This window comes from Giraffa tippelskirchi, chromosome 6, assembly GCF_054371585.1.
Source record: "Giraffa tippelskirchi isolate mGirTip1 chromosome 6, T2T-mGirTip1v1.2.pri, whole genome shotgun sequence".
Lineage (NCBI taxonomy): Eukaryota > Metazoa > Chordata > Mammalia > Artiodactyla > Giraffidae > Giraffa > Giraffa tippelskirchi.
Genome location: NC_137280.1, coordinates 34873853 through 34896213, shown reverse-complemented (window position 1 = coordinate 34896213; position 22361 = coordinate 34873853). Strand labels below are relative to the sequence as shown.

At 41.9% G+C, this 22361-nt stretch overlaps 1 protein-coding gene across 2 annotated transcripts in view; it reads right to left on the bottom strand.

Moving 5' to 3' along the window:
* Window positions 1-4612: 4612 nt before the first annotated feature.
* The window catches only part of ZNF704 (zinc finger protein 704), a 236692-nt gene continuing 218943 nt past the window's right edge, over window positions 4613-22361 (bottom strand). For both annotated transcript variants that reach the window (XM_081495614.1, XM_081495613.1), the window contains 4 exons: window positions 20912-21179; window positions 18550-18654; window positions 8388-8485; window positions 4613-7482 (listed from right to left, as the gene is read on the bottom strand). In XM_081495614.1, coding sequence (XP_081351740.1) covers window positions 7371-7482; window positions 8388-8485; window positions 18550-18654; window positions 20912-21179 — 583 coding nt within the window. In that variant the 3' untranslated portion in view covers window positions 4613-7370. The remainder of the gene's footprint in view (window positions 7483-8387; window positions 8486-18549; window positions 18655-20911; window positions 21180-22361) is intronic.

The window sequence follows — 22361 nt, the reverse complement described above, 5'->3', positions numbered from 1 at the left end:
TCTTACACATCTGAAAGGGTTAGTGATTATCCCAATACCACCAGGACTCTGGTGTAAGATACACTCTAAAATTACCTAGTTTATCCAAATGAAGGAAGCAACTTCTAATTTTTTTCCATGACACATTTATTCCTATTTTGTCTTTGCCCTCAGGGAAAGATGTTAAGTTTTTCTACATGGAAAAACTCCATTTTGAGGTTAGTGGACACTCTAAAATACCTAAGTACCTACCAGTTATGAAGCATGGATTTTGCCGTGTCAGAGGTGGAACGGAACTTTTATCCTGGGATGAAAACTCACGAGGCAGGATGGAGTGGGAAGGGATGTGGAGGGGTTGGCAAAGGGCTTTGGCACAAGGAGGCAACGTGTGCTATCTGAAACTGCAGGGGCTCCTGGCTGCCTTTGCTGAAGGCACAAGGGTGCTCTTTGCCAGCCCCTCATCACAGTGGTCACGGCAGTGAAAACAGTAAGGAAGTTAGGATTACAGTCATTCAATGCTTAGGGGCCCGGCCTGGGCATGCCAGGAGGCAGAGTGAGAGCTGAATAATACTTCAGTATATTTTGATCAGAGGCAAGGCTAGTTTAAGGATGTTGTATTTTTATACTCAAATCTTCCATGAGAGTGATTTTTGGGGAGAACTGACTTCTCTCCCTTCTTTAATTTTAGTTGCCCAGATAGTGCCAATATGTGAGTTGGGGGCATTGCTGGAAGAACTTGACTTGATGGCTATGGAAGGTGAAATCTGCTTTTTCCCAGTAGTTGAAACTGGTGCCCAAACGCTGCGTCTGTCCATATACATGTTCTCTTTGGTCTGCACATTGCTGGCCAAGAATTTGAGTTTTGATTAAGTGTCAGGTAACAACATATTTCCAAGTCAGATCTAGCTCCCTGGGCCTGATTTCTGCATGGTTCTGATTGTCTACAGCTGGGGTCCCCCTTCAATGGGGACGCATGTCCTCTGTTTCACTGTGATCTCTGTCATTCTCTAGTGTCCTTCTTTTGCCTGATCTGAGTCATTTATTTACACAATTTGCCTGTTCTTTCTAAGGCATCTGCTATGCACCATTAGGAGGCTTCTATTTAAATACGAAGCAAGACTCATTTGATCAAAAACCATGCAGCAATGAACACTTGGGAAACTGTAATGCCAACATTAGAGGTATTCCAAGAGAATGAAGAGAGACATTGGACTGCCTCATCTCAGAGATGAAGCTGTACATGTCTTCCCCTAACCCTGTGCATTTCTAGTCCTCATGTGTGCAGATTCTGAAGCCTGTTTGAAAGTAGAGTCTGAGTGACCCTTTGACCACCTCACAGGGGTTGCCTAATGGGTGTAAGACTGTTCTGTCCTAGCTTTTCTTTTGATGTTATCTGCATACTTGACTAATTAGTCTAGCTTTTGAATTACTAAAATCTTAGAAAGAAAAGATGTTTTCTTGCTTAACAGTGAGTGGGCTAGAAAAAACTAATGCATTACGAAATGGTTTTGGCAAAGCTCAGAATTATTTGTGTGGTTAATCAACTCTCCATGGTAGCCTTCCTTGTTCCCTGACTCTTGGGAATATAGTGACTTTCTGATCTCAAACTTGCCTGTCTGTGAACTTCTCATGTAAAAAATCAAGTACTTGTTCTGATAAGGAAATGAAAATTATTTAGTTAGTGGTGAGCACAAAATTATTTTAAACATCACCAATCAGCTAAGAATTGTATCTTTGAGCTTATACACTATGATTTTAGAAATTACCATCAAATGACACTTGCTAGTCAAATGCAGCTTTGTGGTTCTGGTAGGCTGAGCATTAAGCTTGTCTTTGTGACAGAAATCTGTAAAGGTACATGACAGAATTTACAAGTTTATTTCTCTCATTGCCTATAAGCATATCTATTAATATTTTAAAGATTTCATATATATGATTCTTAAAGTGTTTTCTTTTCCCCAAATACCTTGAAAAAACACTGGTAAAGATAAAAGGAGTAGCTGTTGCAACCTTGATTCTCTTGTAATAATCTTTCCATCTGATCTGCATTTCTACTCTTGCTGCAGAGGGTTGACTGATGCATCAAAATGCTTGCTTAAAAGAGGCATAGCCCTTTGTTTGGAGAGCAGGAATTGCTTATAATATTAACATTTCCTGTCTGGTAAAATATTGTATTTTAAAAAATAAGCTACAATGTATAAAACCAAGGTCATTTCCCACAAAATGTTCATGTTCTTTGTGATTACAAAACGCTGCATCTTGTAAAATATTTCCAGTTCTGTTAACTTGAGAAGTTAAGTACTAATGCTTATTATAAAAATGTCACATCTCTCAGAATAGTAGAAGCCTACGCAGTGTATTTCTTGCCTTATTTGGAAAATTAAGTTATAATCATTATCGTATTTAAGATCACATTTTGACACAACACATTACCATTGCGATTCTCAGATTCACAAGAAAAGTTATAAAACATGAGATTGTCTTCAATTAAAAAAAAAAAGGAACTATTTACAAAACAGGACCAGAAGTAAAATTCCCATTTTGATTTCTAGTCCTATGATAGATACACCTTTTAAAGCACATATATCATTGGATCTGGGCTTTTACAGATAGTCATGGTAAGCAAACCAGTCAGTCTTAAATACATTTTATACTTTCTTGCTCTATTGGTGTGCATTACTTAGTGATACAGTTGGTACCTAAAAGTGCTTATAAGCTCATTTCATTTACCGATTTCCGGTTTGACTAGTTACAATGTGAAAGAAGGAAACAGTTTCGCTCTGGAGGAAGCCCCACAGGTATGGGGAACAGGGAGAGTGTGTGTGCTGCTGGTTGGGTTATTTTCTTAGAGAAACGAAAATTCCAGTTGACCCATGTGCCCCGCACATTCTCCAAAATGATCCGCATCCTCATCCATATTCATGAATCCTGCCCTTGTTTCCACTCATTTGTATGCACAAATTCTCCCCTGCGTTCATATAGGTCAGAGCTACAGTTGATGTGGTCAATAGAAATTCTACAGGGTCATGAGAAAAAGCAGCACCTTGTCCACAAAAGTCCATGGAAGTTTGCTCCTTAACCTGTCATTAAAGCAAAATGCACAACTTTCACATCCCTCCCCTACAGAATTCTTGCGTACAGCTAATAATCAGTTCTCCAACCAGCTGATTATAAAAAGGAACACCAAGGCGTCATATTCATAATTACATTCAGAAACAGCCTTATATGAGTCTGTGAAAACCCACCAGGGACTGCGCTGTGGTTCAGACGTCAGCCTTAGAATGTAGGTCTAAGAAACAAAGAAGCTGCTCTGTTTCATAGAGCATTCCTCCACACCTCAAAAAGTTAGTACTGTCCAGTTCATGGAAATTGGTCATGAAATGGCATGCTCATTAAAAAACAAACAGAAATTATTCTGACCAGAAAAGATGCTGGAGATAATAAAAAACCTTTCTAGTCTTAAAATTCTCCAGATCTACTTTTCACATACCCTTTAGTTTTCCCTGAGGAAATGATTTTTTTTTTTTTTTTACAGTATTTTGCTACTATTCTCAAGGTATTCTCTCCCACATGTACAGTTCGTGCCACTTTTCCCTAAACTTTCCCAAGTGAGTGCTGCGTTTTCCTTTTCCAATGAAGTCAGATGGAGGCGGACATGGGTTGAGCAGTGCTGGCTAATTCAGAACTGCTTTTGAGTGTGGCTTAGTGTAACACCAGTGACAGTGGACTTCAAGTGATCTTGAAATTTGATAGAGGGCATGTTAATTTCAGACACTTTTTACAACATACATGTAACTTAAAAAAAAAAACTTTGTTGGAAAGTCCAAGAACTATATAATGTGCATCTTTCTCTATTGAAAAGTTCTGTTGCTGCAGAGTTGCTGATAGGCACGCACATTCCTGCTTAGAAACCCACTGCCCTCTTCCTGACACTGGCTTTCGCCAAACAACGGAGGGAACTTTTTAGCAAGCGAGGAGGAGAGTGGTGCTGCCCACCGTGAATGCGCACGGGGCATGTTGCATCCTTGCCCTGTGCGCTTCCCATGAAGGAGCTGTCTCCTGGCTTTAAACAGCGGCTCCTCGAACGGGAACATGGCAGCTTCCTTGGAGATTCCCAGGGACAGTCACCACCAGCTGATCAGCACTAGGATGGCGAACCCTAGTCAGGTGTCCATAGCCCTCCTGTATCTCCTCTCTGGCTTCCCACCCACTTCCTACTGGATGTTTCCTTCAGGTGTTTACACTGCCTCCCACTCACTGGTTGCACATCCTCTGGGAAGAACTAAGGCTTAAAAAGACTGCTGTCTGTTGTGCAGCTGTCTGGAGAAGCCTGCCCATCACTAGGAAGTGCCCTCTTTGGAGAGAGATAAGAAATCTTTTCTGCAGGAAGGGGCATCGGGGAGAGAAAAGTCAAAGGCTACCACATGCCCTCTTTAGAAAGACTTTGGGACCAGAACGCATTGCCTTTGCCGTTCCTTTTGCACGTTCTCTCAGCTGCCCACGGTGGGCAGCGCTCCCTTTAAGCAGCCACGTGCCCTGGGACTTCCTTCTCGCCCATCTCCCTCCTCCCCCTGACAAATGAAGACAGAAAAGAACATGGTACCGCAGAGAAGGCATAAAATAAATACTGGGCTTGATTTGGCACATCATTTAGTTCCAAAATATAACAAAATAGCTCTACTTTCTTTTTTTCTTTTTTTAATTTTAGCATTTACAATCAGTGCTGTATATTACAATTTGTAGCTTTCTGGGTGGCTTGAAAGAAATTTTATCCCTTTTCTTCAAGGCCAGCCAGGTGAAGCCTGATGGTCCCCCAGTCATTCCATGCCTTGGTGCAGAGAATAGGTGTTTGTGTGCAGGAAGTACTGAGGGTCTGTGCCCACTATAGAGCTGGAGCAGAGGCCACCCAGAGCCCCACACGGGCCTGAAGAAAGGAGCCCTGCATGGGTCAGAGATGTGGACAGAGTGTGGGAAGGTTTCAGAAAGGAGAAGAAATCCCGGGGAAGCTGCATTCAGGTCTATGCTTCTGCTTACACCCGTGCATCAGCTAATAATCAGGTAAGGACTGAGCTTGGCTCAGCCAGGCCAGAGCCCAGAACTAGTCATGGGCTATCCCTCCGGGGGCAGAATCACAGAGCCTCACTCCAGGACTGTCCACAGCCACCATCTCTCCCAAAGTTCTGGGAGTGGGGGGATGGATTTAATCTTGCCATTTTAATCTCTTTTGATTAGTGATTTAATCCAAGGATCAAGGGCCATGGAACTTTGCTGAAGAGAAAACCCTCTCCTCCAGGGTTACACCCAATAGCACTGAAGTCCACAGTGAGCCTGCTCAAATGGCTGACCAGTCTGGGACTTACCAGTGGGCACTGTGGCCGCTGGGCAGTCCAGTCACCGTGCAGGGCTTCCTGGTGCAGGCCAGAGCATCACCTCCTAGCCAAGATGCCAGTGGGTGAAGCAGCAGGACACCAGGGAGGAGAAAAGACAGGCTGGGATAGAGGGTCCAAATATGTTTCTGTACTTAAAAAACCCTTTCCTGGCTGACCTCGTCAGTGCTAAAACATACATTATAGCTGGTACTGTACTGATTGGTAATCACAATGTGATATTAAATGAAACTCTTTCTCTGCTCAAGTGTTTTTAAAGAAAAATGAAGGAAGAAAACAGGATCTCTTTCAAGGAATAATGCTTCAAATGTCATATGAGAGTTTAAAAAATAAAATTGCCAAAATATATGAATGCACAGATTGTTACACTGTAGAACCTCCTTTTTCCCCTTGTGTATTAAAAAAAACAAGGATATCTGTTATGACTAGATGACTTCTCTCTACTCTTTAAAAAAAAGTGTATGTACAACCTCTAAATATATTAAACTTTGCTCTGTGCAATTTCATTCAACATTCCTATGGCTGATCCTAGGCCCCTGTCCCAACACAGTGCATCCTATAAGGTGCTCTTGCGTCTTTGCATAGGTACAGGACGAATAACTTGAGCAGGGCGATCAAGAGGAGGGTAGACAGAGAATGAGCTTATTTATAGGGCTTGAGAACTACCCCTGTCCTGGCACCACTACTAGCAAGACGGACGAACAAACACACACCAGGCTAGAAAGTCTAGTAAAAGGAACACAGTGCAAGCCCTGGTCCTATTGAATTGAGAGATTCCTATGCCAACACGCAATTTCCTTTTGGTGTTCCGTACATTCCCTTCTGAGTGAATTCTTAATGAATAGCTCCAATATTCTGATAAGAAAAATAAAGGTTTGGACCTTCCCTTTCCCCATATAATCTTTACAGTGTTCATGAACCCATCTCCCAGACGCGCTAAAGCCTAAAACCTATAAAAGTGCACTCAGAATGGATGCTGACCTCACATGACTTTCTGAACACATGGAGGCTGTGCTCCGCGTGATCTGAAGCAAACTGCTGGGATGGTCTGAGTTCTCTACCTTTTCTGAAACCAGTCTGCTGTGGCGTTTTGAGGGAAGGAAGGCCTGATGAGCCACTGACCCGGCAACAACCATCAGATGAGCAATGGTGAACAGATCTGAGCTGGGCTTGGCATCGCATCACTGAAGGAAGCTTCGAGGCTTACCCAGATGGCGACACATCAGGTCTTGAGTGCACTGTAGCCAGGAGAGAGTGGGTGGGGCCATCTCTCAGGGTGGGGCTTCTGAGGGAGACTCCCAGATGTTTTCCAACAGTGACGTGGGATGTCCTGAACTCAGCTGGGGCTGAAATCTGCTGGTGATGTCCACTATCAATCTCTTTTCGGGCTTATGCCCTCCAGGGCCCTTCAAGCTAACAGCTCTACCGTGGTTCAATTTGGGGCCATTCTTCAAAACAAAACAAACAAAAAAGACATAGAAAAGATACCCAGAGTGCTGCCACTTCCTGGCAACACATCATGATGTGAACTGCCTCCAGAAGTCCGATGGAGAACAGGGAAAAGACTTCACAATGAAAACAGGTATTGTTTTTTATACAAATGCTACTGAATAACTTGTAGCTTTTTAAGTGTCAAAAAAAAAAATCTCAGAAATGGTATTATTGAGAAAGTTTATCAAAATAGGCCTCCTTTCTAGGAAAAATGGGCTTGGTTGGTTTGATTGCTACAGAAGTCCACAGTTTTCAGACCTAGACCTATAGAAAAAAAAAAAAGTTGACTTTTCTTTTTAAGGAAAACAATAGTTACAGCTGCTCTCAGCTGGGTCCTCAGCAAGAACAGGGAAGGTGGTGACCTTTTTTGTTTTTTTGCTGTGATTTCACCAAGGTTCCTAGAAGTGCTTTCCCTGGGCTTCAAGTGGGTTTGGTACGGAAGGAAAGCACTTTCCAACACCCTCAGAGGAACACGAAGGCAGGAGTGTCTGGGGCGGGTTAGGGGCCTGCGCATCAGTCAATGAAACGCTGGCAGGCCTTCTTCCAGCGGCAGGCCGTGCACCACATGTCCCGGTTCTCCATGCCATACACCTTCCGGCACTTCTTGCCCTCTCCCCGGGGCTTCCTGTAAGACAGGCCAGGAAACGGTGTTCAGTGCGAGGGATTCTATGGGCATTCTTTGGAGACCTCAAAATGCCTGGAAATCTCTAGAAAAAGTTAGGACACACAGAAGGGGGTCTCTCTAGTTACAGAGGTTAACCTGTGTAGGATGTTTTCACCACACTTCATCACTCATCTGCGCTCAGTCTTGTCCGACTCTTTGCGACCCCTTGGGCTGTCCATGGAATTCTCCAGGCAAGAATACTGGAGTGGGTTGCCATTTCCTACTCCAGGGGATCTTCCTGACCCACGGATGGAACCCGCGTCTCCTGCATTGGCTGGCCTATTCTTTACCACTGAGCCACGTGGGAAGCCCTTCACTGAACTGTTAAATTTCACTACTTTTAAGAGTACTTATAGCCTTCTTCAGCTTCTACATGTCCATTTAGAGACATGTCCATTGGGACATCTTCATTACACTGAATTACAGGAGCAAATAGAAGAAATAACAGCAGTGAGCACCACTCTTTCAAGTTTTTAAATACGTACTTTCAAGTGGTCTCCTGCTTCTCAAATGTCTAGCGTTCTGGTCAAGGGAATCCTGGGGAGGTCCTCCTTGATCTGGGTTAAAAGCTAGTTCATATCATACCGAGGTACCGAGGTTAACGCAACATGCCTTTAAAGAGACCCAGTAATCAGCATTACCTATTCTGCAAGAGAACTAACCATGAACTGTTACCCTGGAAAAATGAAAAATCTTTATTAGTAGTTAATGGATGGGGGGGAACCATGGGAACAAAAGAATAGGTGTTTCATCCATTGCAGGGGAATTTCATGGGAGATTGTATCTCTAGTTTCTCTCTTCCTCATGGTTCTGTTTTTTGGCTAATTCCCTAGAGGGGAGGCATGTGGGGTTTCAAGCACTCATACCTTAGGCTGACCGTCCCTCTTGGGGGGGAGGACAGGACGGTGTGAGTGTGCGGTCTCTGCTCTCCTGTGCCCACCGGGTGACTGTGGGTTGGTGACACCTGTAAACACACGGGAAACAAAGTTGACGGGGCAGCCTCTCCTCACCATGCATTTCCTTAGCCTTTGCCACGTGGGCAGTGGTATCTGACCATTAGACACAGACAGGCAGTGCTTCGTTCACAGAGACCACAGGTTAAAATGGATGGGGTGGTGCTCCTGGTGGAATTGAAATGCATCAGCCAACAGAAAAGACGCAGCAACAATGAATACTTCAGAAATCTTCATGACTTCACATCTCTGCATTCTAAATTGCCCATTTTCACTTGAATAATATTTTAAACCTTAAAGCATATTCTTCTTCCAAGCCTCAATCATCTCTCCTCTAAAGAAGAAAAGAGGTTAAGAAAGTTCTCTAAAATTATACAGCTACTCAGTGGCAATACACAGTGCGGACCTTGGCCTTCTGTTTATTCGATCAGATTATTCACAGTCAATAAATAAATGGCTTCTTGCATAAGACGTCCACACGGCAGATTCTGGGGTCCGAACAGGAACAAAGGCAAGCAGCAAAGAGCCTGAGCAAAGCAAGAACGAATGTCAACCTTGTAGAACTTTTGAACACCCACTTTGTGCCAGGGTCCCTGACAACAGCTTTACTTTCACAACTACCCCATGTGATGAGTATTCATCATTCCCATTTTACAGATGAGGAATCCAAGCACAGGGAGGTTAAATAACTTGACGAGGGTCGTTGAAACTGTTATGGCCAGAGTTGAGCTCTCCCTGATGCCAGAATGTGTTTAACCTCCTCATGCTCTTGTCTCTCAGCTGTGATGATGGGAGAGTCCCCTTTGCTCTCCATTCCTCTTGCGTTTCTCACTTATTCTCTTTGCGTCACCTGCTCACGTAACTTTAAATATCTCCCAGCAAATGGGATTTTCAGAAGCTCCAAAAAAACTAACAAAAGATAAATGATGTGTCATGTAAATATACAAGATTGCCATACACAAAAGAGCAAACATTTAATAAACTTACAAACTTAATCACTGAGAAGCCAGCATGACCACAGGAATACCAGAACCAATCAACAGTCATGGGAACATCCCTAAGCACACTTAGAGAACTGACTTTCTCTAGTATAGGGACCTGGACTTCTAATTTTTTTTTTTCAATTAAAAAATTGAATGTAAAAGAATGGACATATAAGTGCTATTTTCCCAGTTATAAATTGAAAAAAAATTAAACATGTAAGAAAAAAACTAACACCACTGTTGCTATAAGTCTGATTTATTCTGTACCATTGGTCTTCACCTTTTTTTTCTTTTTTAAAAAATTTTATTTTATTGTAGTAAGAATACCTAACATGAGGTCTACACTCTTAACAATTTTTTCTGTGTACGATACAACACTGTTGACTCTAGATATAATGTATAGCAGATCTCTAAAGCTTATTCATCTTGCTTAATGGAAACTTCATGTCCATTGATTAGCAACTCTCATTTATCACCTCCCTCTAGCTCCTGTGGGCTTCCCTGGTGGCTCAGACCATAAAGTATCTGCTGGCAATGCTAGAGATGCAGGTTTGATCCCTGGAGAAGGGAATGGCAACCCACTCCAGTGTTCTTGCCTGAAAGTAAAAGTTGCTCAGTCGTGTCCGACTCTTTGCAACCCCATGACCTATACAGTCCATGCAATTCTCTAGGCCAGAACACTGGGGTGGGTAGCCTATCCCTTCTCTGGGGGATCTTCCTGACCCTGAAATCAAACCAAGATCTCCTGCATTGCAGGCAGATTCTTTACCAACTGAGCTATCAGGGAAGCCCCATTCTTCTTGCCTGGAGAATCCCATGGACACAGGAGTCTGGTTGGCTACAGTCCATGGGGTCACAAAGAGTTGGACACAACTGAGCGACTAACGCTTTTTCACTTTCCTAATCCCTAGTAACTGCCATTCTACTTTTTGATTTTATGAATCTGACTATTTTAGATATACCATACACTGTAAATGGAATCATACAATATCATACAATATTTGCCTTTTGGTGACTGATTCATTTTACTTAGCATAATGTCCCTGGGATTTATCCATATCACCATGTATTTTAGAATTTTCTTCTCTCTCAAATCTTGAATATTATTTTACTGTATGGAATACACTAGGTTGCTTTTTAAGCATTCAGATTCCTAAGTACCAGTTCAGATGTATTGAGAAAATGTCTTGGAATGGGTTTCAGGAATTCACATTTGAAGTCTTTCCCCAAATCCTCATGAAAGTGAAAGTCACTCAGTCATGTCTGACTCTTTGCAACCCCATGGACTGTAGCCTGCCAGATTCCCCTGTCCATGGGATTTTCCAGGCAAGAATACTGGAGTGCATTGCCATGCCCTCCTCCAGGGGATCTTCCCCTGGTCTCCTGCATTGCAGGCAAATTTTTACCATTGGAGCCACTGTGGAAGCCAAATTCTCGTGCTTATTTACTTTTGAGAACTACTAATTAACACCATGAGAAATACTCTACTTGTTGAGATCATTATAAACTCCAAATTTATCTGATACGGTGCAAATAATGACTGGAGGAATAAATGAATATGTTAAATAGGGAAGAGCAAAGATGAAAGGGCATTTCAGAGTTCAAAGTGTCCTTAGGGAATGACTAGCGGCCAGTATATCTGGTTCTGTCTTGTATATCTGGTTCTGTCTTGTCCTTGAAATACCAGAATATCATTTACCTTTTCTTTTTCATATCAGGATGAGAATTAATTTTCCATTAAAGAATTAATTAACTGACTCTTTACTTTTTGCTAAAGCTGGGGGGATTGAGGGCCAACAGAGGTGACTAACATACATAATTTTTTTTTATAAAATGAAAGCTTTGGAGTTCAGTGTATGCATTTGATGTGGATGGGTATGTTCTTCCAGAAGCAGAATCCCCACACATCCCCCATCCCGTTGGGATCAGGATGCTTGCCTGTGTGCTCAGTGGCTTCAGTTGTGTCAGACTCTTAGCGACCCATGGACTGTAGTCCTCCAGGCTCCACTGTCTATGGGATTCTCCAGGCAAGCATATCGGAGTGGGTTGTCATTTCCTCCTCCAGAGGATCTTCCCAACCTAGGGATCGAACTCCCACCTATTATGTCTCCTGCATTGCGGGTGGGTTCTTTACCACTAGTGGACCAGGATGCATATTAGCAAACCAGAGGGAGTGAAGTCTTCAGAGTTTACCCCCACTGTAGATACTCTAGAATATGCTCATATGAATTAAGTGCTCAGGACAATGAAAAAAAAATTTTTTTAATTATTGTAGAACTTGTAGACTCTCAAGAATACCTCCTTATTCAGTCAGAGAACTGGAAATGTTTAGGTGACATGACAGGGACACTATTTCCATCAGCTGGGGATAATGTGGAAGGTTCTAAATTTTGCAAAATGGCCATACCCTTTTTGTGTGGGCTGGTATGAGATGATAAAATGCTCTTCATTCAACAAATATTTATTAGGTTCTCATCAAGCCCAGGTGGCACTAGTGGTAAAGAACCTGCCTGCCAGTGCTGGAGACATAGGAGACTCGGGTTCAACCCCTGGGTCGGGAGGATCTCATGGAGGAGGGCATGGCAACTCACTCCAATAATCGTGACTGGAGAATCCCATGAACAGAGAAGTCTGGCAGGCTACCGTCCATGGGTTTCAAAGACTGAAGCAACTGAGCATGCACACATACATGCCCTAGGCACTGTTGAGAATGTGGGGATACAGCGCTGAACAAGATAAGATCTCTGCCCTCATAGAGCGTACCTTCTAGTGGGGAGAGAGACAATAAGCACAAAAGAAGTAAGGGGATTTTAGTGATAAGTGCATGAAGAAACTAGAACAGGCTACCAGACCAAGGGTGATGGAAAGCATATTTGTTTAGGGTGGTGAGGAAAGGCTTCTTGTACCAGCTACCTTTGATCTACAGAGTGCTCTGGGGAAAGGGGAAGGCAAGGGCCAAGACCTCCCAGGTGCAGAGGCCAGTGGGGCTAGAAGATGCCACATGGGAGGTGGAAGGTAGGAGGATGGCAGGTGGTGGATTCAGGTCAGGCCTTGAAGCTGTGATGAGGAATTTCAGTGCCATCCTAAGTGCAAGGGAAGCCAGTGGAGCATTTTAATAAAGTGAGACATCTGAGTAATGCTTTAGAAAGATCACTCTGGCTCTTTGGAGAATGAACTGGAGATAGCCCTGGACAGGGCTAAAGACTACTTAAGAGGCTTTTGCACTAATTTAGGGGGGAAATGCACTGGTGATTTAGATGGGGGTGTGACAGTGGTGGGGAGAAGTGGTTGGATTCATATCCTGTAGAGGCAGAGTCTGGGACCTGCCGACAGATGGGCTACAGGACAGGAAATATGAAGACAAATCTTTAGATAAGTCAGGGATGAATCAAGAGGAGTCAAGGATACATCCTAGGTTCTGGCCTGAGAGGATGAAGGGATATGGGTGCCATTTACTGAAATTAAAAAACTGGTGACCTGGTGGGCTTACGGGAGGAATGGGGACCAGGTTTGGATGTACTCCAGGAAGAATCCTTCTCTATCATTTTTATATCTGCTAATGGCTTTTTTAACTCTGGAGTTGAGGGCACACTTGTTTCGTGTTTAGTCCTGTTCGATGGCAGCCCCTCCCGTTTCACAACAGACCTGAGGTTTCTACAGCTTTCAGCATAGCAGAAGCCAGGACTCACTTCACATACCAGCGTGTGGCTCAGTTCTATGGGAGGATGAATACAACCTAACTCGTGAGCTTTCCTGGAGACTTTTAACATCAAGACGATCATGTTTTGGTGTCTTATGTTAACCGAGGCTGAGGGTGGGGAAGTCAAAGGGAGAGACCGGCAGAGGGAGTCTGCCAGCATTTATTCAATATTTGCAAATGTGAAAGATGGGCCACTGGGTTATTTATAATCTTTTTTAATCTTCACCAAAAAGTCTGCAAAATAAGCACTATCTGCATTTTGTAGGTAAAATAATTTAGGCTTGGAGCAGGGAATTGGCTTACATGGATCCCAGAGTTAAAAGCAGAGGCAGTAATTTCCTGAGAACTTGTTAAGCTAAGTACCTTCCCCCATGTTATCTAATTTAATCCTCATAATGACCCTGGATAAGCAATGCTATCACTTCCACTTTACAGCCAAGGAGATGGAGAGGGTAAGGAAGTGGCTGAGGCCACGCAGTTAGTAAACAGTGGAACACTGGCCGTCTGACACTCAGGGACCTTGATATTTGGTTCTGAATGGTGCTAATGCCCTGTTTTCCGCTATCTTCCAACCTGCCTCATAAATGATGACAATAATGTGTGCCCTGGAAAACATGATCTCAGCTCTCTTTCCCAATGGCTTCCATATTCTGTACTTATTTGTTTTATATCTTAACTTTTTAAGTTCTATTTGGGGACTTGTTTTATAAAGTATATAGCATACTTGGAGAGAGTACTATGTGGTATTATTTCTAAATTAATAAAATGGGCTACATGCCTATAATTTGTCTCCTGATTAGGTGTGATTTCAGGAGAGTTTAAAGAACTCTAAATTACAGTCTGCAAAAATTATGGTTGATTCCTCCCATATGTTGAGTATGTCTGTGTTATATGAGTCAATCCCAATAAGGAGAATCCACTTTCTCTGCCCTCTGTTTAATAGTAATGAGATACATCACAGATAACAACACTAGCAAGTTCTACTCAACATCAACCAGTGCCAAGCATTGTGCTTGAAAATACAACAATACAAGGTAGTGGTTGTACAGCTAAGTTGAAGGCATTGCTTGAGAGAGGTCCTGTGACTGACTGGCTAGAGGTCACAGCTTGTAAATGCCAGAGTTAGTATTTGCCTCACATCAGATCTGTAATGGCCTTCCCAGTGGCTCAGTGATAAAGAATTCGCCTGTAATGCAGGAGATGCTGGCAGGAGATGCGGGTTTGAACCCTGGGTCAGAAAGATCCTCTGGAGAAAGGAAATGGCAAGCCACTCCAGTATTCTTGCCTGGAAAATCCCAATCCATGGGGTTGCAAAAGAGTTGGACATGACTGGGCAACTAAACAAAAACAAAAGCAGTAATGCAGATATGTCCTTCTGTAAATATGTTGGAGAAATTTCTTTTCTTTGTGATTTTCTATTTTTCAAATGGGAAAAAAGGCCCCTGTCTTGGTTTTAATTTCTTCTAACAAACAATTTTGAATCCTCCATCAAAGTGTTAAAAAAAAACAACAGCTAACGAGCTAATAAGCACTATTTCAGGTCTGGAGACGATCTCTCTGGCCTGAAGCCTCTTGGCATGGCCCTTGGATAGCAGATTGATTAGCTCCTGCTTACTTGCATGGCGCCTATTATGGACCAGATTTTGTGCAGTCCTACCTTTACATATTGAAGCCCTAATTCTCACTGTGGCTGTATTTGGAGATGGAGCCTTTAAGGAAGTAATTAAAGATATGTGCTGTATGTGTGCTAAGTCACTTCAGTCATGTCCAACTCTTTGTGACCCTATGGTCTGTAGCCCACCAGGTTCCTCTGTCCATGGGATTTTCCAGGCAAGATGCTGGACTGGGTTGCCATGCCCTCCTCCAGGGGATCTTCCTGACCCAGGGATGGAACCTGCATCTCTTAGGTCTCCTACATTGGCAGGCAAGTTCTTTACCACTAATACCACCAAATGAATTCAAAAGGGTGGGACCCTGATCCAGTAGGATTAGTGTCCTTATAAGAAGGGACACCAAAGGGCTCTCTCTCCATCTCCCCACCTCCAAAAGAAAAGGCCATGTGGGGACATATTGAGAAGGTGGCCCCTGACAAGTCAGCAGGAGGGCCCTCACTGGGAATTGAGTCAGCTAGCACATTGGTCTGAGATTTCTGGCCTCCAGAACTGTGAGAAAATAAATGTGGGTTGTTTAATCCACCCAGTCTACTATTATGGCAGACGAACACAGGGGCCAAGAGCTCTCAGTTTTCTGCCCCGAGAAGACAGGGAAAGAAATGGAAATAATTAGAAGAAAGGAGGGGTCACTGGGGAAAAACAGGTCAAGAAAGCTGTAATTAACCACGGTCTTCTCCCTACCCCATGCCCATAGCCTTGGGCGAGAAAAGACTGAAACTATAGTCAGGTTTGTGAATATGCCGATCGACTTTCTCAGCTATACTCCTCTGGGAAGAAGTCTTACCCAGGGAACTTATTAAAGCCCTCAATTCAGGAAGTCCAGTGTAGGCAAATGAATAAATAAAATCCTGCAAACCTTGGGATTTCACAGAAGGAGATTATTTCTACTTTCTAGGAAGCATATGAAAGCATGTTCTCTTCAATACTAGGTCTCAAAGACAGGAGAAAAGGAAACCTTAAATGGGGTTGACAACCTCAGGGTACTTGCTTTTGAGTAAAACAAGAAATTCGTTCATTAAAGAGGATTGGCTACCCACTCCAGTATTCTTGCCTGGAGAATTCTATGGACAGAAGGCTACAGTCCATGGGGGTCACAAAGAGTCGGACATGACTGAGTGACCAACACTTTCACTTTCAATAAAATGGCAACTGCTCTGTTCATCCGTTTGGATAAAGTTGAAGCCACCCCTAATACTAGTGCCATATCATTTGAAACTTTTAGAGCTTTTGTCTGAAAACCCTATTACACAAATGTAGGAGGTGGGATTCACGTGTTCTCAGAGTCAGCCTGGCTCCCCATCTTCTAAGGGTGGGAGCAGCACCTATGGAGAATTCAGGGATGGTTGCTGGCACCCAGTCAGTGGACATGTGACAGTCCTAGGCCGGGAGGTGTGGAGTTGTGAGATCCAGCCCGCAGTGTGTGCGGGCAGACAGCAAGCAGCTACTTTTTTTTTAAAAAAAGCCATGCCTGAGAGTAAGACAACATGAAGAACACTTTGAGTAGTAAAGCTTCTTGTCATCTTTCTAGAATAAAACAAAAGCCTTGGAAAAGGGCAGCATTCCCTTCTCCCTTACCTTTATTTTTAAATAGTAATGGCAAGCCTGACTGCTAAAGCCATCTAAAATCAGATAGATTGGGAATTCTCTGGTGAAAGAATAAATTAGTAGCTCACATAGGATTTTAGTGGGAATTTACTTAGCTCAGTTATTCTACATACTTTCTGTCAAAGCTCTAGTCCAGAATGTCCCTGGTAACCAATCGAGAGTGAAATGAGAACTCTGAAAAATCTAGGACCTTGAGACGACGAGGGCCGAGATATCCACAGTTTCCATAGAGAGAAGAGTCTTAAACTTTGCTTGTTGAAAAATCAACAAGAGGAGCGAACCTGACTGGTGTCCTGCTGTGTCAGCCACTTAGGAGATTCAGGGGACTTAAAACTAGTGAAAAACCACTCACAGTGATGTCACTTTATTTCAAAAGGAAATGATTTAATTAATAGAACAAAGGGGAAAATATTCCATTTGGGCTGATAAAAGAGGTAACTTGAAAGGAAATCTGAACTGCGATGTTCTGTCTACATACTGTACTTATTTTTTCACCAGATGAGCAGTGTGGGGTATGTTCCTGAAAATTCAGCTCAAATCAAAGACAGGAGTGAACAGAATTCAGAAGAGCAGGTCTCTGTAATTCTATATTTGGAGCTGCCTCTCTGGGTTAGAAGGGTAGTCTCAATGTCATATTGAGAGACACTCTGGTCTTTTTATGTCTATCCAAAAAAAAAAAAAGTTGCCAAAAAGGCTGACACCCACCTCGGGGGAATTATTGTTCTTGTCAGAAGCAAAACTAATACCTCCACATCTAATCTTTTCTTTTTAAATGTTTGTAACAAGGTCTTCCATCGTATTCTTGTTCTTTGAGAACAACCAGCAGTTCCCACTCTTCATGAAGCAGGCACCTTTCATAATTACTCCAGATCCACCATACTGCTTAAAAATCCAATTCTAGGAGTATTTTCTGGAAGCCACAGATTTTCAAATTGCTGCCAGCAGGATGCTTTTTTTATTGTTGGCTATTCCTCTAAGGAATTTAATAAATATTCTTTGACAGAGCACAGCATAATTGATTGAGCCACTTTCATTTTTATCAGCTCCACAGGAGGCCTTAGTATTTGCTGGAAACCTCTGGGAGTTGCCAGTGGTTGCAATAAGAAGCTTTTGTGAGGTCCTTGGGGAGAGGGCTGGAGAGGAGAAAATAAGGTTAATATCTATTATCATAAGCCACTTCCTGAACCTTATCAGGAGTTGTAAACCCCTGAGCATGAGCAGTGTGGAGGTCTATGGATATTCTGTGATAAGCTGTAAAAGACTCAATATCTTCTAAATGAATAGTTAAGAATCAAGTAAACTCATGGTGAGTTTTCAGACTGTAATCATTTAATATGTCAAATCAATTCTAAAATAGTCCTTAAATCTGACGGCATATTTCAATACTCATTTATTTGCAAATTACCCATCAGCATGGATTATTTAGGCTTTGGAAGAAAAAAGTTGATTTCAATTTCTACTATCTGAACTTTCAAAATGACATACTCACAAACAATAATTTCAAAGTCAAATTGTATATAGTTGAAAGAAAAAGTGAAAGTGTTGGTTGCTCAGTCATGTTTGACTCTTTGTGACTCCCTGGACTGTAGTTCACCAGGCTCCTCTGTCCATGGAATTCTCCAGGCAAGAATACTGGAGTAGCCATTCTCTTCTCCAGGGGATCTTTCCCACCAAGAGATCGAACCTAGGCAGATTGTAGGCAGATTCTTTACCATCTGAGCCACCAGAGAGCTCATAATGATATATGCCATTTACCTGTAGAGTCTCTTTCTTTTATCTTTGGGGTTTGAGTTCAACTATTAATTTTATAAAGCCTTTAGGAAACATACAAATACACCACCCATACAAAAAAATCTTGATATATTTCCAACAAGTTGTTTATCAACAGATGAAACTGTCTTTTAGTTTCTAAAATTCCAGTCAAAACACGTTTTCACAGAGAAGTTGGGCTAAGTCTGGACCACGAGATAGCTTGCTGAGTTTACTAATGTCACTTAAAAAAAAATTATTCTGGCATTCCAATTTTTCTCTTTTTCTTGCACGTTTCTACAATTTATTCTCTAAATGTATGCTTGGCTTTGACCAGATTTCCGGCTTTTTGCTTTTCTACTTACTGGAATGCCTGTGAAGGTAACTGGAGGAGACTGCCAAGAAATGCTGAAGCTGCTGCCATTGGGGGTGAACTTGGCTGCTCCTGGAATGGTCACGGGGGGCGTGGCCTGTCAAATAGAAAACAGAGAAAGTTGTTTTGGAAGAACATTTCTCCTTGGAGTCTTAAGCTGTCATTACCAAACTAAGGTTTTGGAAATAATCTCAGCTTTATTAATGACAAAATTATAATAGGAGGAGATTAAACATGGTTAGAGAAAGTAGCTAAACTTTTTATACATCTAAGCAATCAAAGGTATAGAAGGAGAAAGTTTTTGGCTGCTGATTTCTGAATAGAAATTTGATTATACATACACATACCTATCTTAGGACATCTGTGAGATACAATTCCTTGTTATCAAGTTGGGAGATCAGCTTTTTATAAGTGATGGTAGGCTGTCAATTACATTTTGGGAAGGTAATTTGGCAATACATGTCAAAATTCTTAGTGTTCTGTACACTAGCTATTCCACTTCTAGAATTTATTCTAAAGAAATGGACACAAGGATGTTCACTGCAGAACTGTTTATTATATATTTTTTAAAAAACTGGAAACACATAGGGAAATGATGCTGAAGAGTACTCATTGGCATGGGAAAATGTTCATGAGATATCAAGTGGGAACAACAAAGCACAGTGAAAACAGTACTATAATAGATTCCACTTTTTAAAATGTACACATAGAACAGTCCTGAAGGACCTACCAAAAATATGAACCAAGGCACTTTCTTGTTGTTGGGACTTGGGATGGATTTTCTTTCTTTGCTCATGTTTTTAATATCTTTATGTTCAACACTTATATCTACAAACAGAAAAATCCCAATGCTGTGAATCTATAGTTTGGGAAGGAACTTCTAGATCCCTTAGTATATGTTTCAACTCTCATTATATATATAAGAAAAATAATTTAAGTTGGTTCAAGCCCATGATTTTGGGCCTAAATGCAATACTGACAAATAAGAACTAAGGGATGAATTATTCTTTTTGAATAGAAGAGTCAGGAATGAAAGTTGCTGTATTAACTAATTTAATAATTAGCTCTATTCCATTGCTCTTGAGTTGAAGTCTACTTAATAAATGGCTGAATGACTCCTCTACAAGTTTAGTTTTTCTACTTTTATAAATATAGTTGCTAGTGGCAGTAGTTTTGTAACTGGCACCATTGGAAAATATTCTGGCAATACATAGCTGTTCATGCTCTATCCTAAGACTCAATAATTACTCTTCTGGAAATTCAATGAGGAAAAAAAAAAAACTACTGGCACAGAAGTGTCCTCAGTAGCCTTATTGATGATAATTAAAAAGTAGATACCTAACATAAGAGAAAGAAACAACTTGATGATTTGATTTAATTGAATTCAGTCATATATTCAGTTCTACAGGAAGTGTTTATAAACAAGAGTGGAAGAATACAAATTACAAATATGTACAGGAGAGTTTTCTTTTAAAAAGTTACATAAAATAGTTGAAAATTATGGGAAAACTGTTTTTTTTTTTAATTTGAGTGTAGTGAAATTTTATTAAATCGACACTTACAAGAGTTCAGAATTGCTGGGTGGGAAAGGAGGTTTAACTGTGTCTTGTATTTGCAGGATTTGTCTCTAAGCCTTATCAGACTTTAGAGTGAGGCAGGATCACCTGGAGGGTTTGTTAAACACAGACTGCTCGGCCTCATCCCTCGCTTCTGGTCTGCAGGTCTGGGAATGTAAATTTCTAACAAGTTTCCAGGTGACACTGACACTGTTGATCTGCCGAACACTGACAACCATGGCTCCACCCTGAGAGAGTTAGTTACCAATTCACAGGGGCAGGACACAAAGTCCTGGATCTGCAGTACAGGATGAGGCTATCATTATGCCAACGCTTTTCAAAGTTCATATTTTCATTTACTTAATTTTTTTATCTAACAAGTACTCACATCATGTGCCAGGCACCCTCCTGAGAGTGTTATAATATTAAGGATTTTAATCTTCATAACAACTTCTCAAGGATCAGATCTTCAGTTAGTACTGAGAAGTCCAAGAACACCCTAGGGTCCAATCTGCATGAGATTCTGGCTTTAAAAGAAGAAAAAAGGCTCTGCTACTGGGCTCTCCTGGATGCTGTTTTTCTACTGAGCTACCCTTTACTCACCCTGGAGTAGGAAATGGCAATTCACTCCAGTATTCCTGCCTGGGGAATCCCATGGATAGAAAAGCCTGATGAGCTACAGTCCATGGGGTTACAAAGAGTCAGACACAACAGCAACAATCCTTAACTCACAGGTCAGAATGCTACTGCTTTTGGTTAGGAGTAAAGTGATTCTTCTCATGATCCCTGGCCAGTCACCTGGTAAGCGTGGTCAGTATGCACGAGGTAGAGGGTGGTGGGAGCAGAGCGGCTCAAGGGTGTCATCAGTTTTGTCTCGGTTTTGGCACAAGAAGTTTCTGTTCGGCTGGAATCTGGGATGGGAAAAGTAGGAGGCGAAGCCAGGGATTGGGAGGGTGAAACCGGGGCCAGGCTGCTCAGACCGTCTGCCACGGAGTCTGTGTTGAGCTTGATCTCAGTGTAGTAAAAGTCTTCTTCTCCATCACTGTAGTCAGACTCCCCAACACGCCTAATGCAAAAGAGAATAAAGCAATCCTACTCACCCACGCTGCTTTCTTGCCTTGAGATCTTGTACATGCTGTTCCTTCTGTCTTGAATGCTTTTCCTCTGTCCTATCTGCTTGGCAAACTCTTACTTATCCTGCAACTGTCCACTTCTGGGGAAGCCTTCCTTGATATATATATTAAAGCAATTGACTCAACTATCAACCAATCAATCAATTATTCAAAAAAAATTATTGAGAGTCTACTATGTCCAGGCACTTTTTAGGGACCCAATATTAGAGTGAACAAAACAGATTCTGCCTTGATGGAACATACAGTCTAGTGGGAGAGGCAGACAAGAAACTTATAACAGAACACATCAAAAATAAATAATAATATCCCTAGGAATAAAACTGCCTAAGGAGGTAAAAGACCTGCACTTGGAAAACTATATGACACTGATGAAAGAAATTGAAGACAACACAAACAGATGGAAAAATACACAATGTTCTTGGATTGGAAGAATTAATATTGTTAAAATGACCATGCTCTCCAAGGCAATACAGAGTCAATGCAATTCCTATTAAAATACCAATGACATTTTTCATTGAACTAGAAAAAATAATTTTAAAAGTTGTCTGAAAACACAAAAGACTTCAAATAGCTAAAACAATCTTGAGAAAGAACAGAGCTGGAAGAATCATGCTCTCTGACTTCTGACTATACTATAAAACTACAGTAATCAAAACAATATGGTACCAGCATAAAGGGGTTTCCCAGGTGGCTCAGTGGGTAAAGACTCCACCTGCAATGCAGGAGATACAGGAGCCACAGTTTTGATCCCTGGGTCAGGAAGCCCCCCTCCCCCCCCCCCGGATGAAGGGATGGAAATCCACTCCAGCATTTTTGTTTGGAGAATCCCATGGACAGAAGAGCATGGCAAGCTACAGTCCATAGGGTCTCAAAGAGTCAGACATGACTGAAGTAACTGAGCATGCATGCACTGGCATAAAAACAGATATATAGATCAACGGAACAGAATAGAGAGCCCAGAAATAGACTTACACACTTCTGGTCCATTAATCTATGACAAAGGAGGCTAGAATATACAATGGAGAAAAGGTAGTCTTTTCCACATATGTTGCTGGGAAAACTGGACAGCCACATGTAAATGAATGAAATTAGAACATTCTTTAACACCATATACA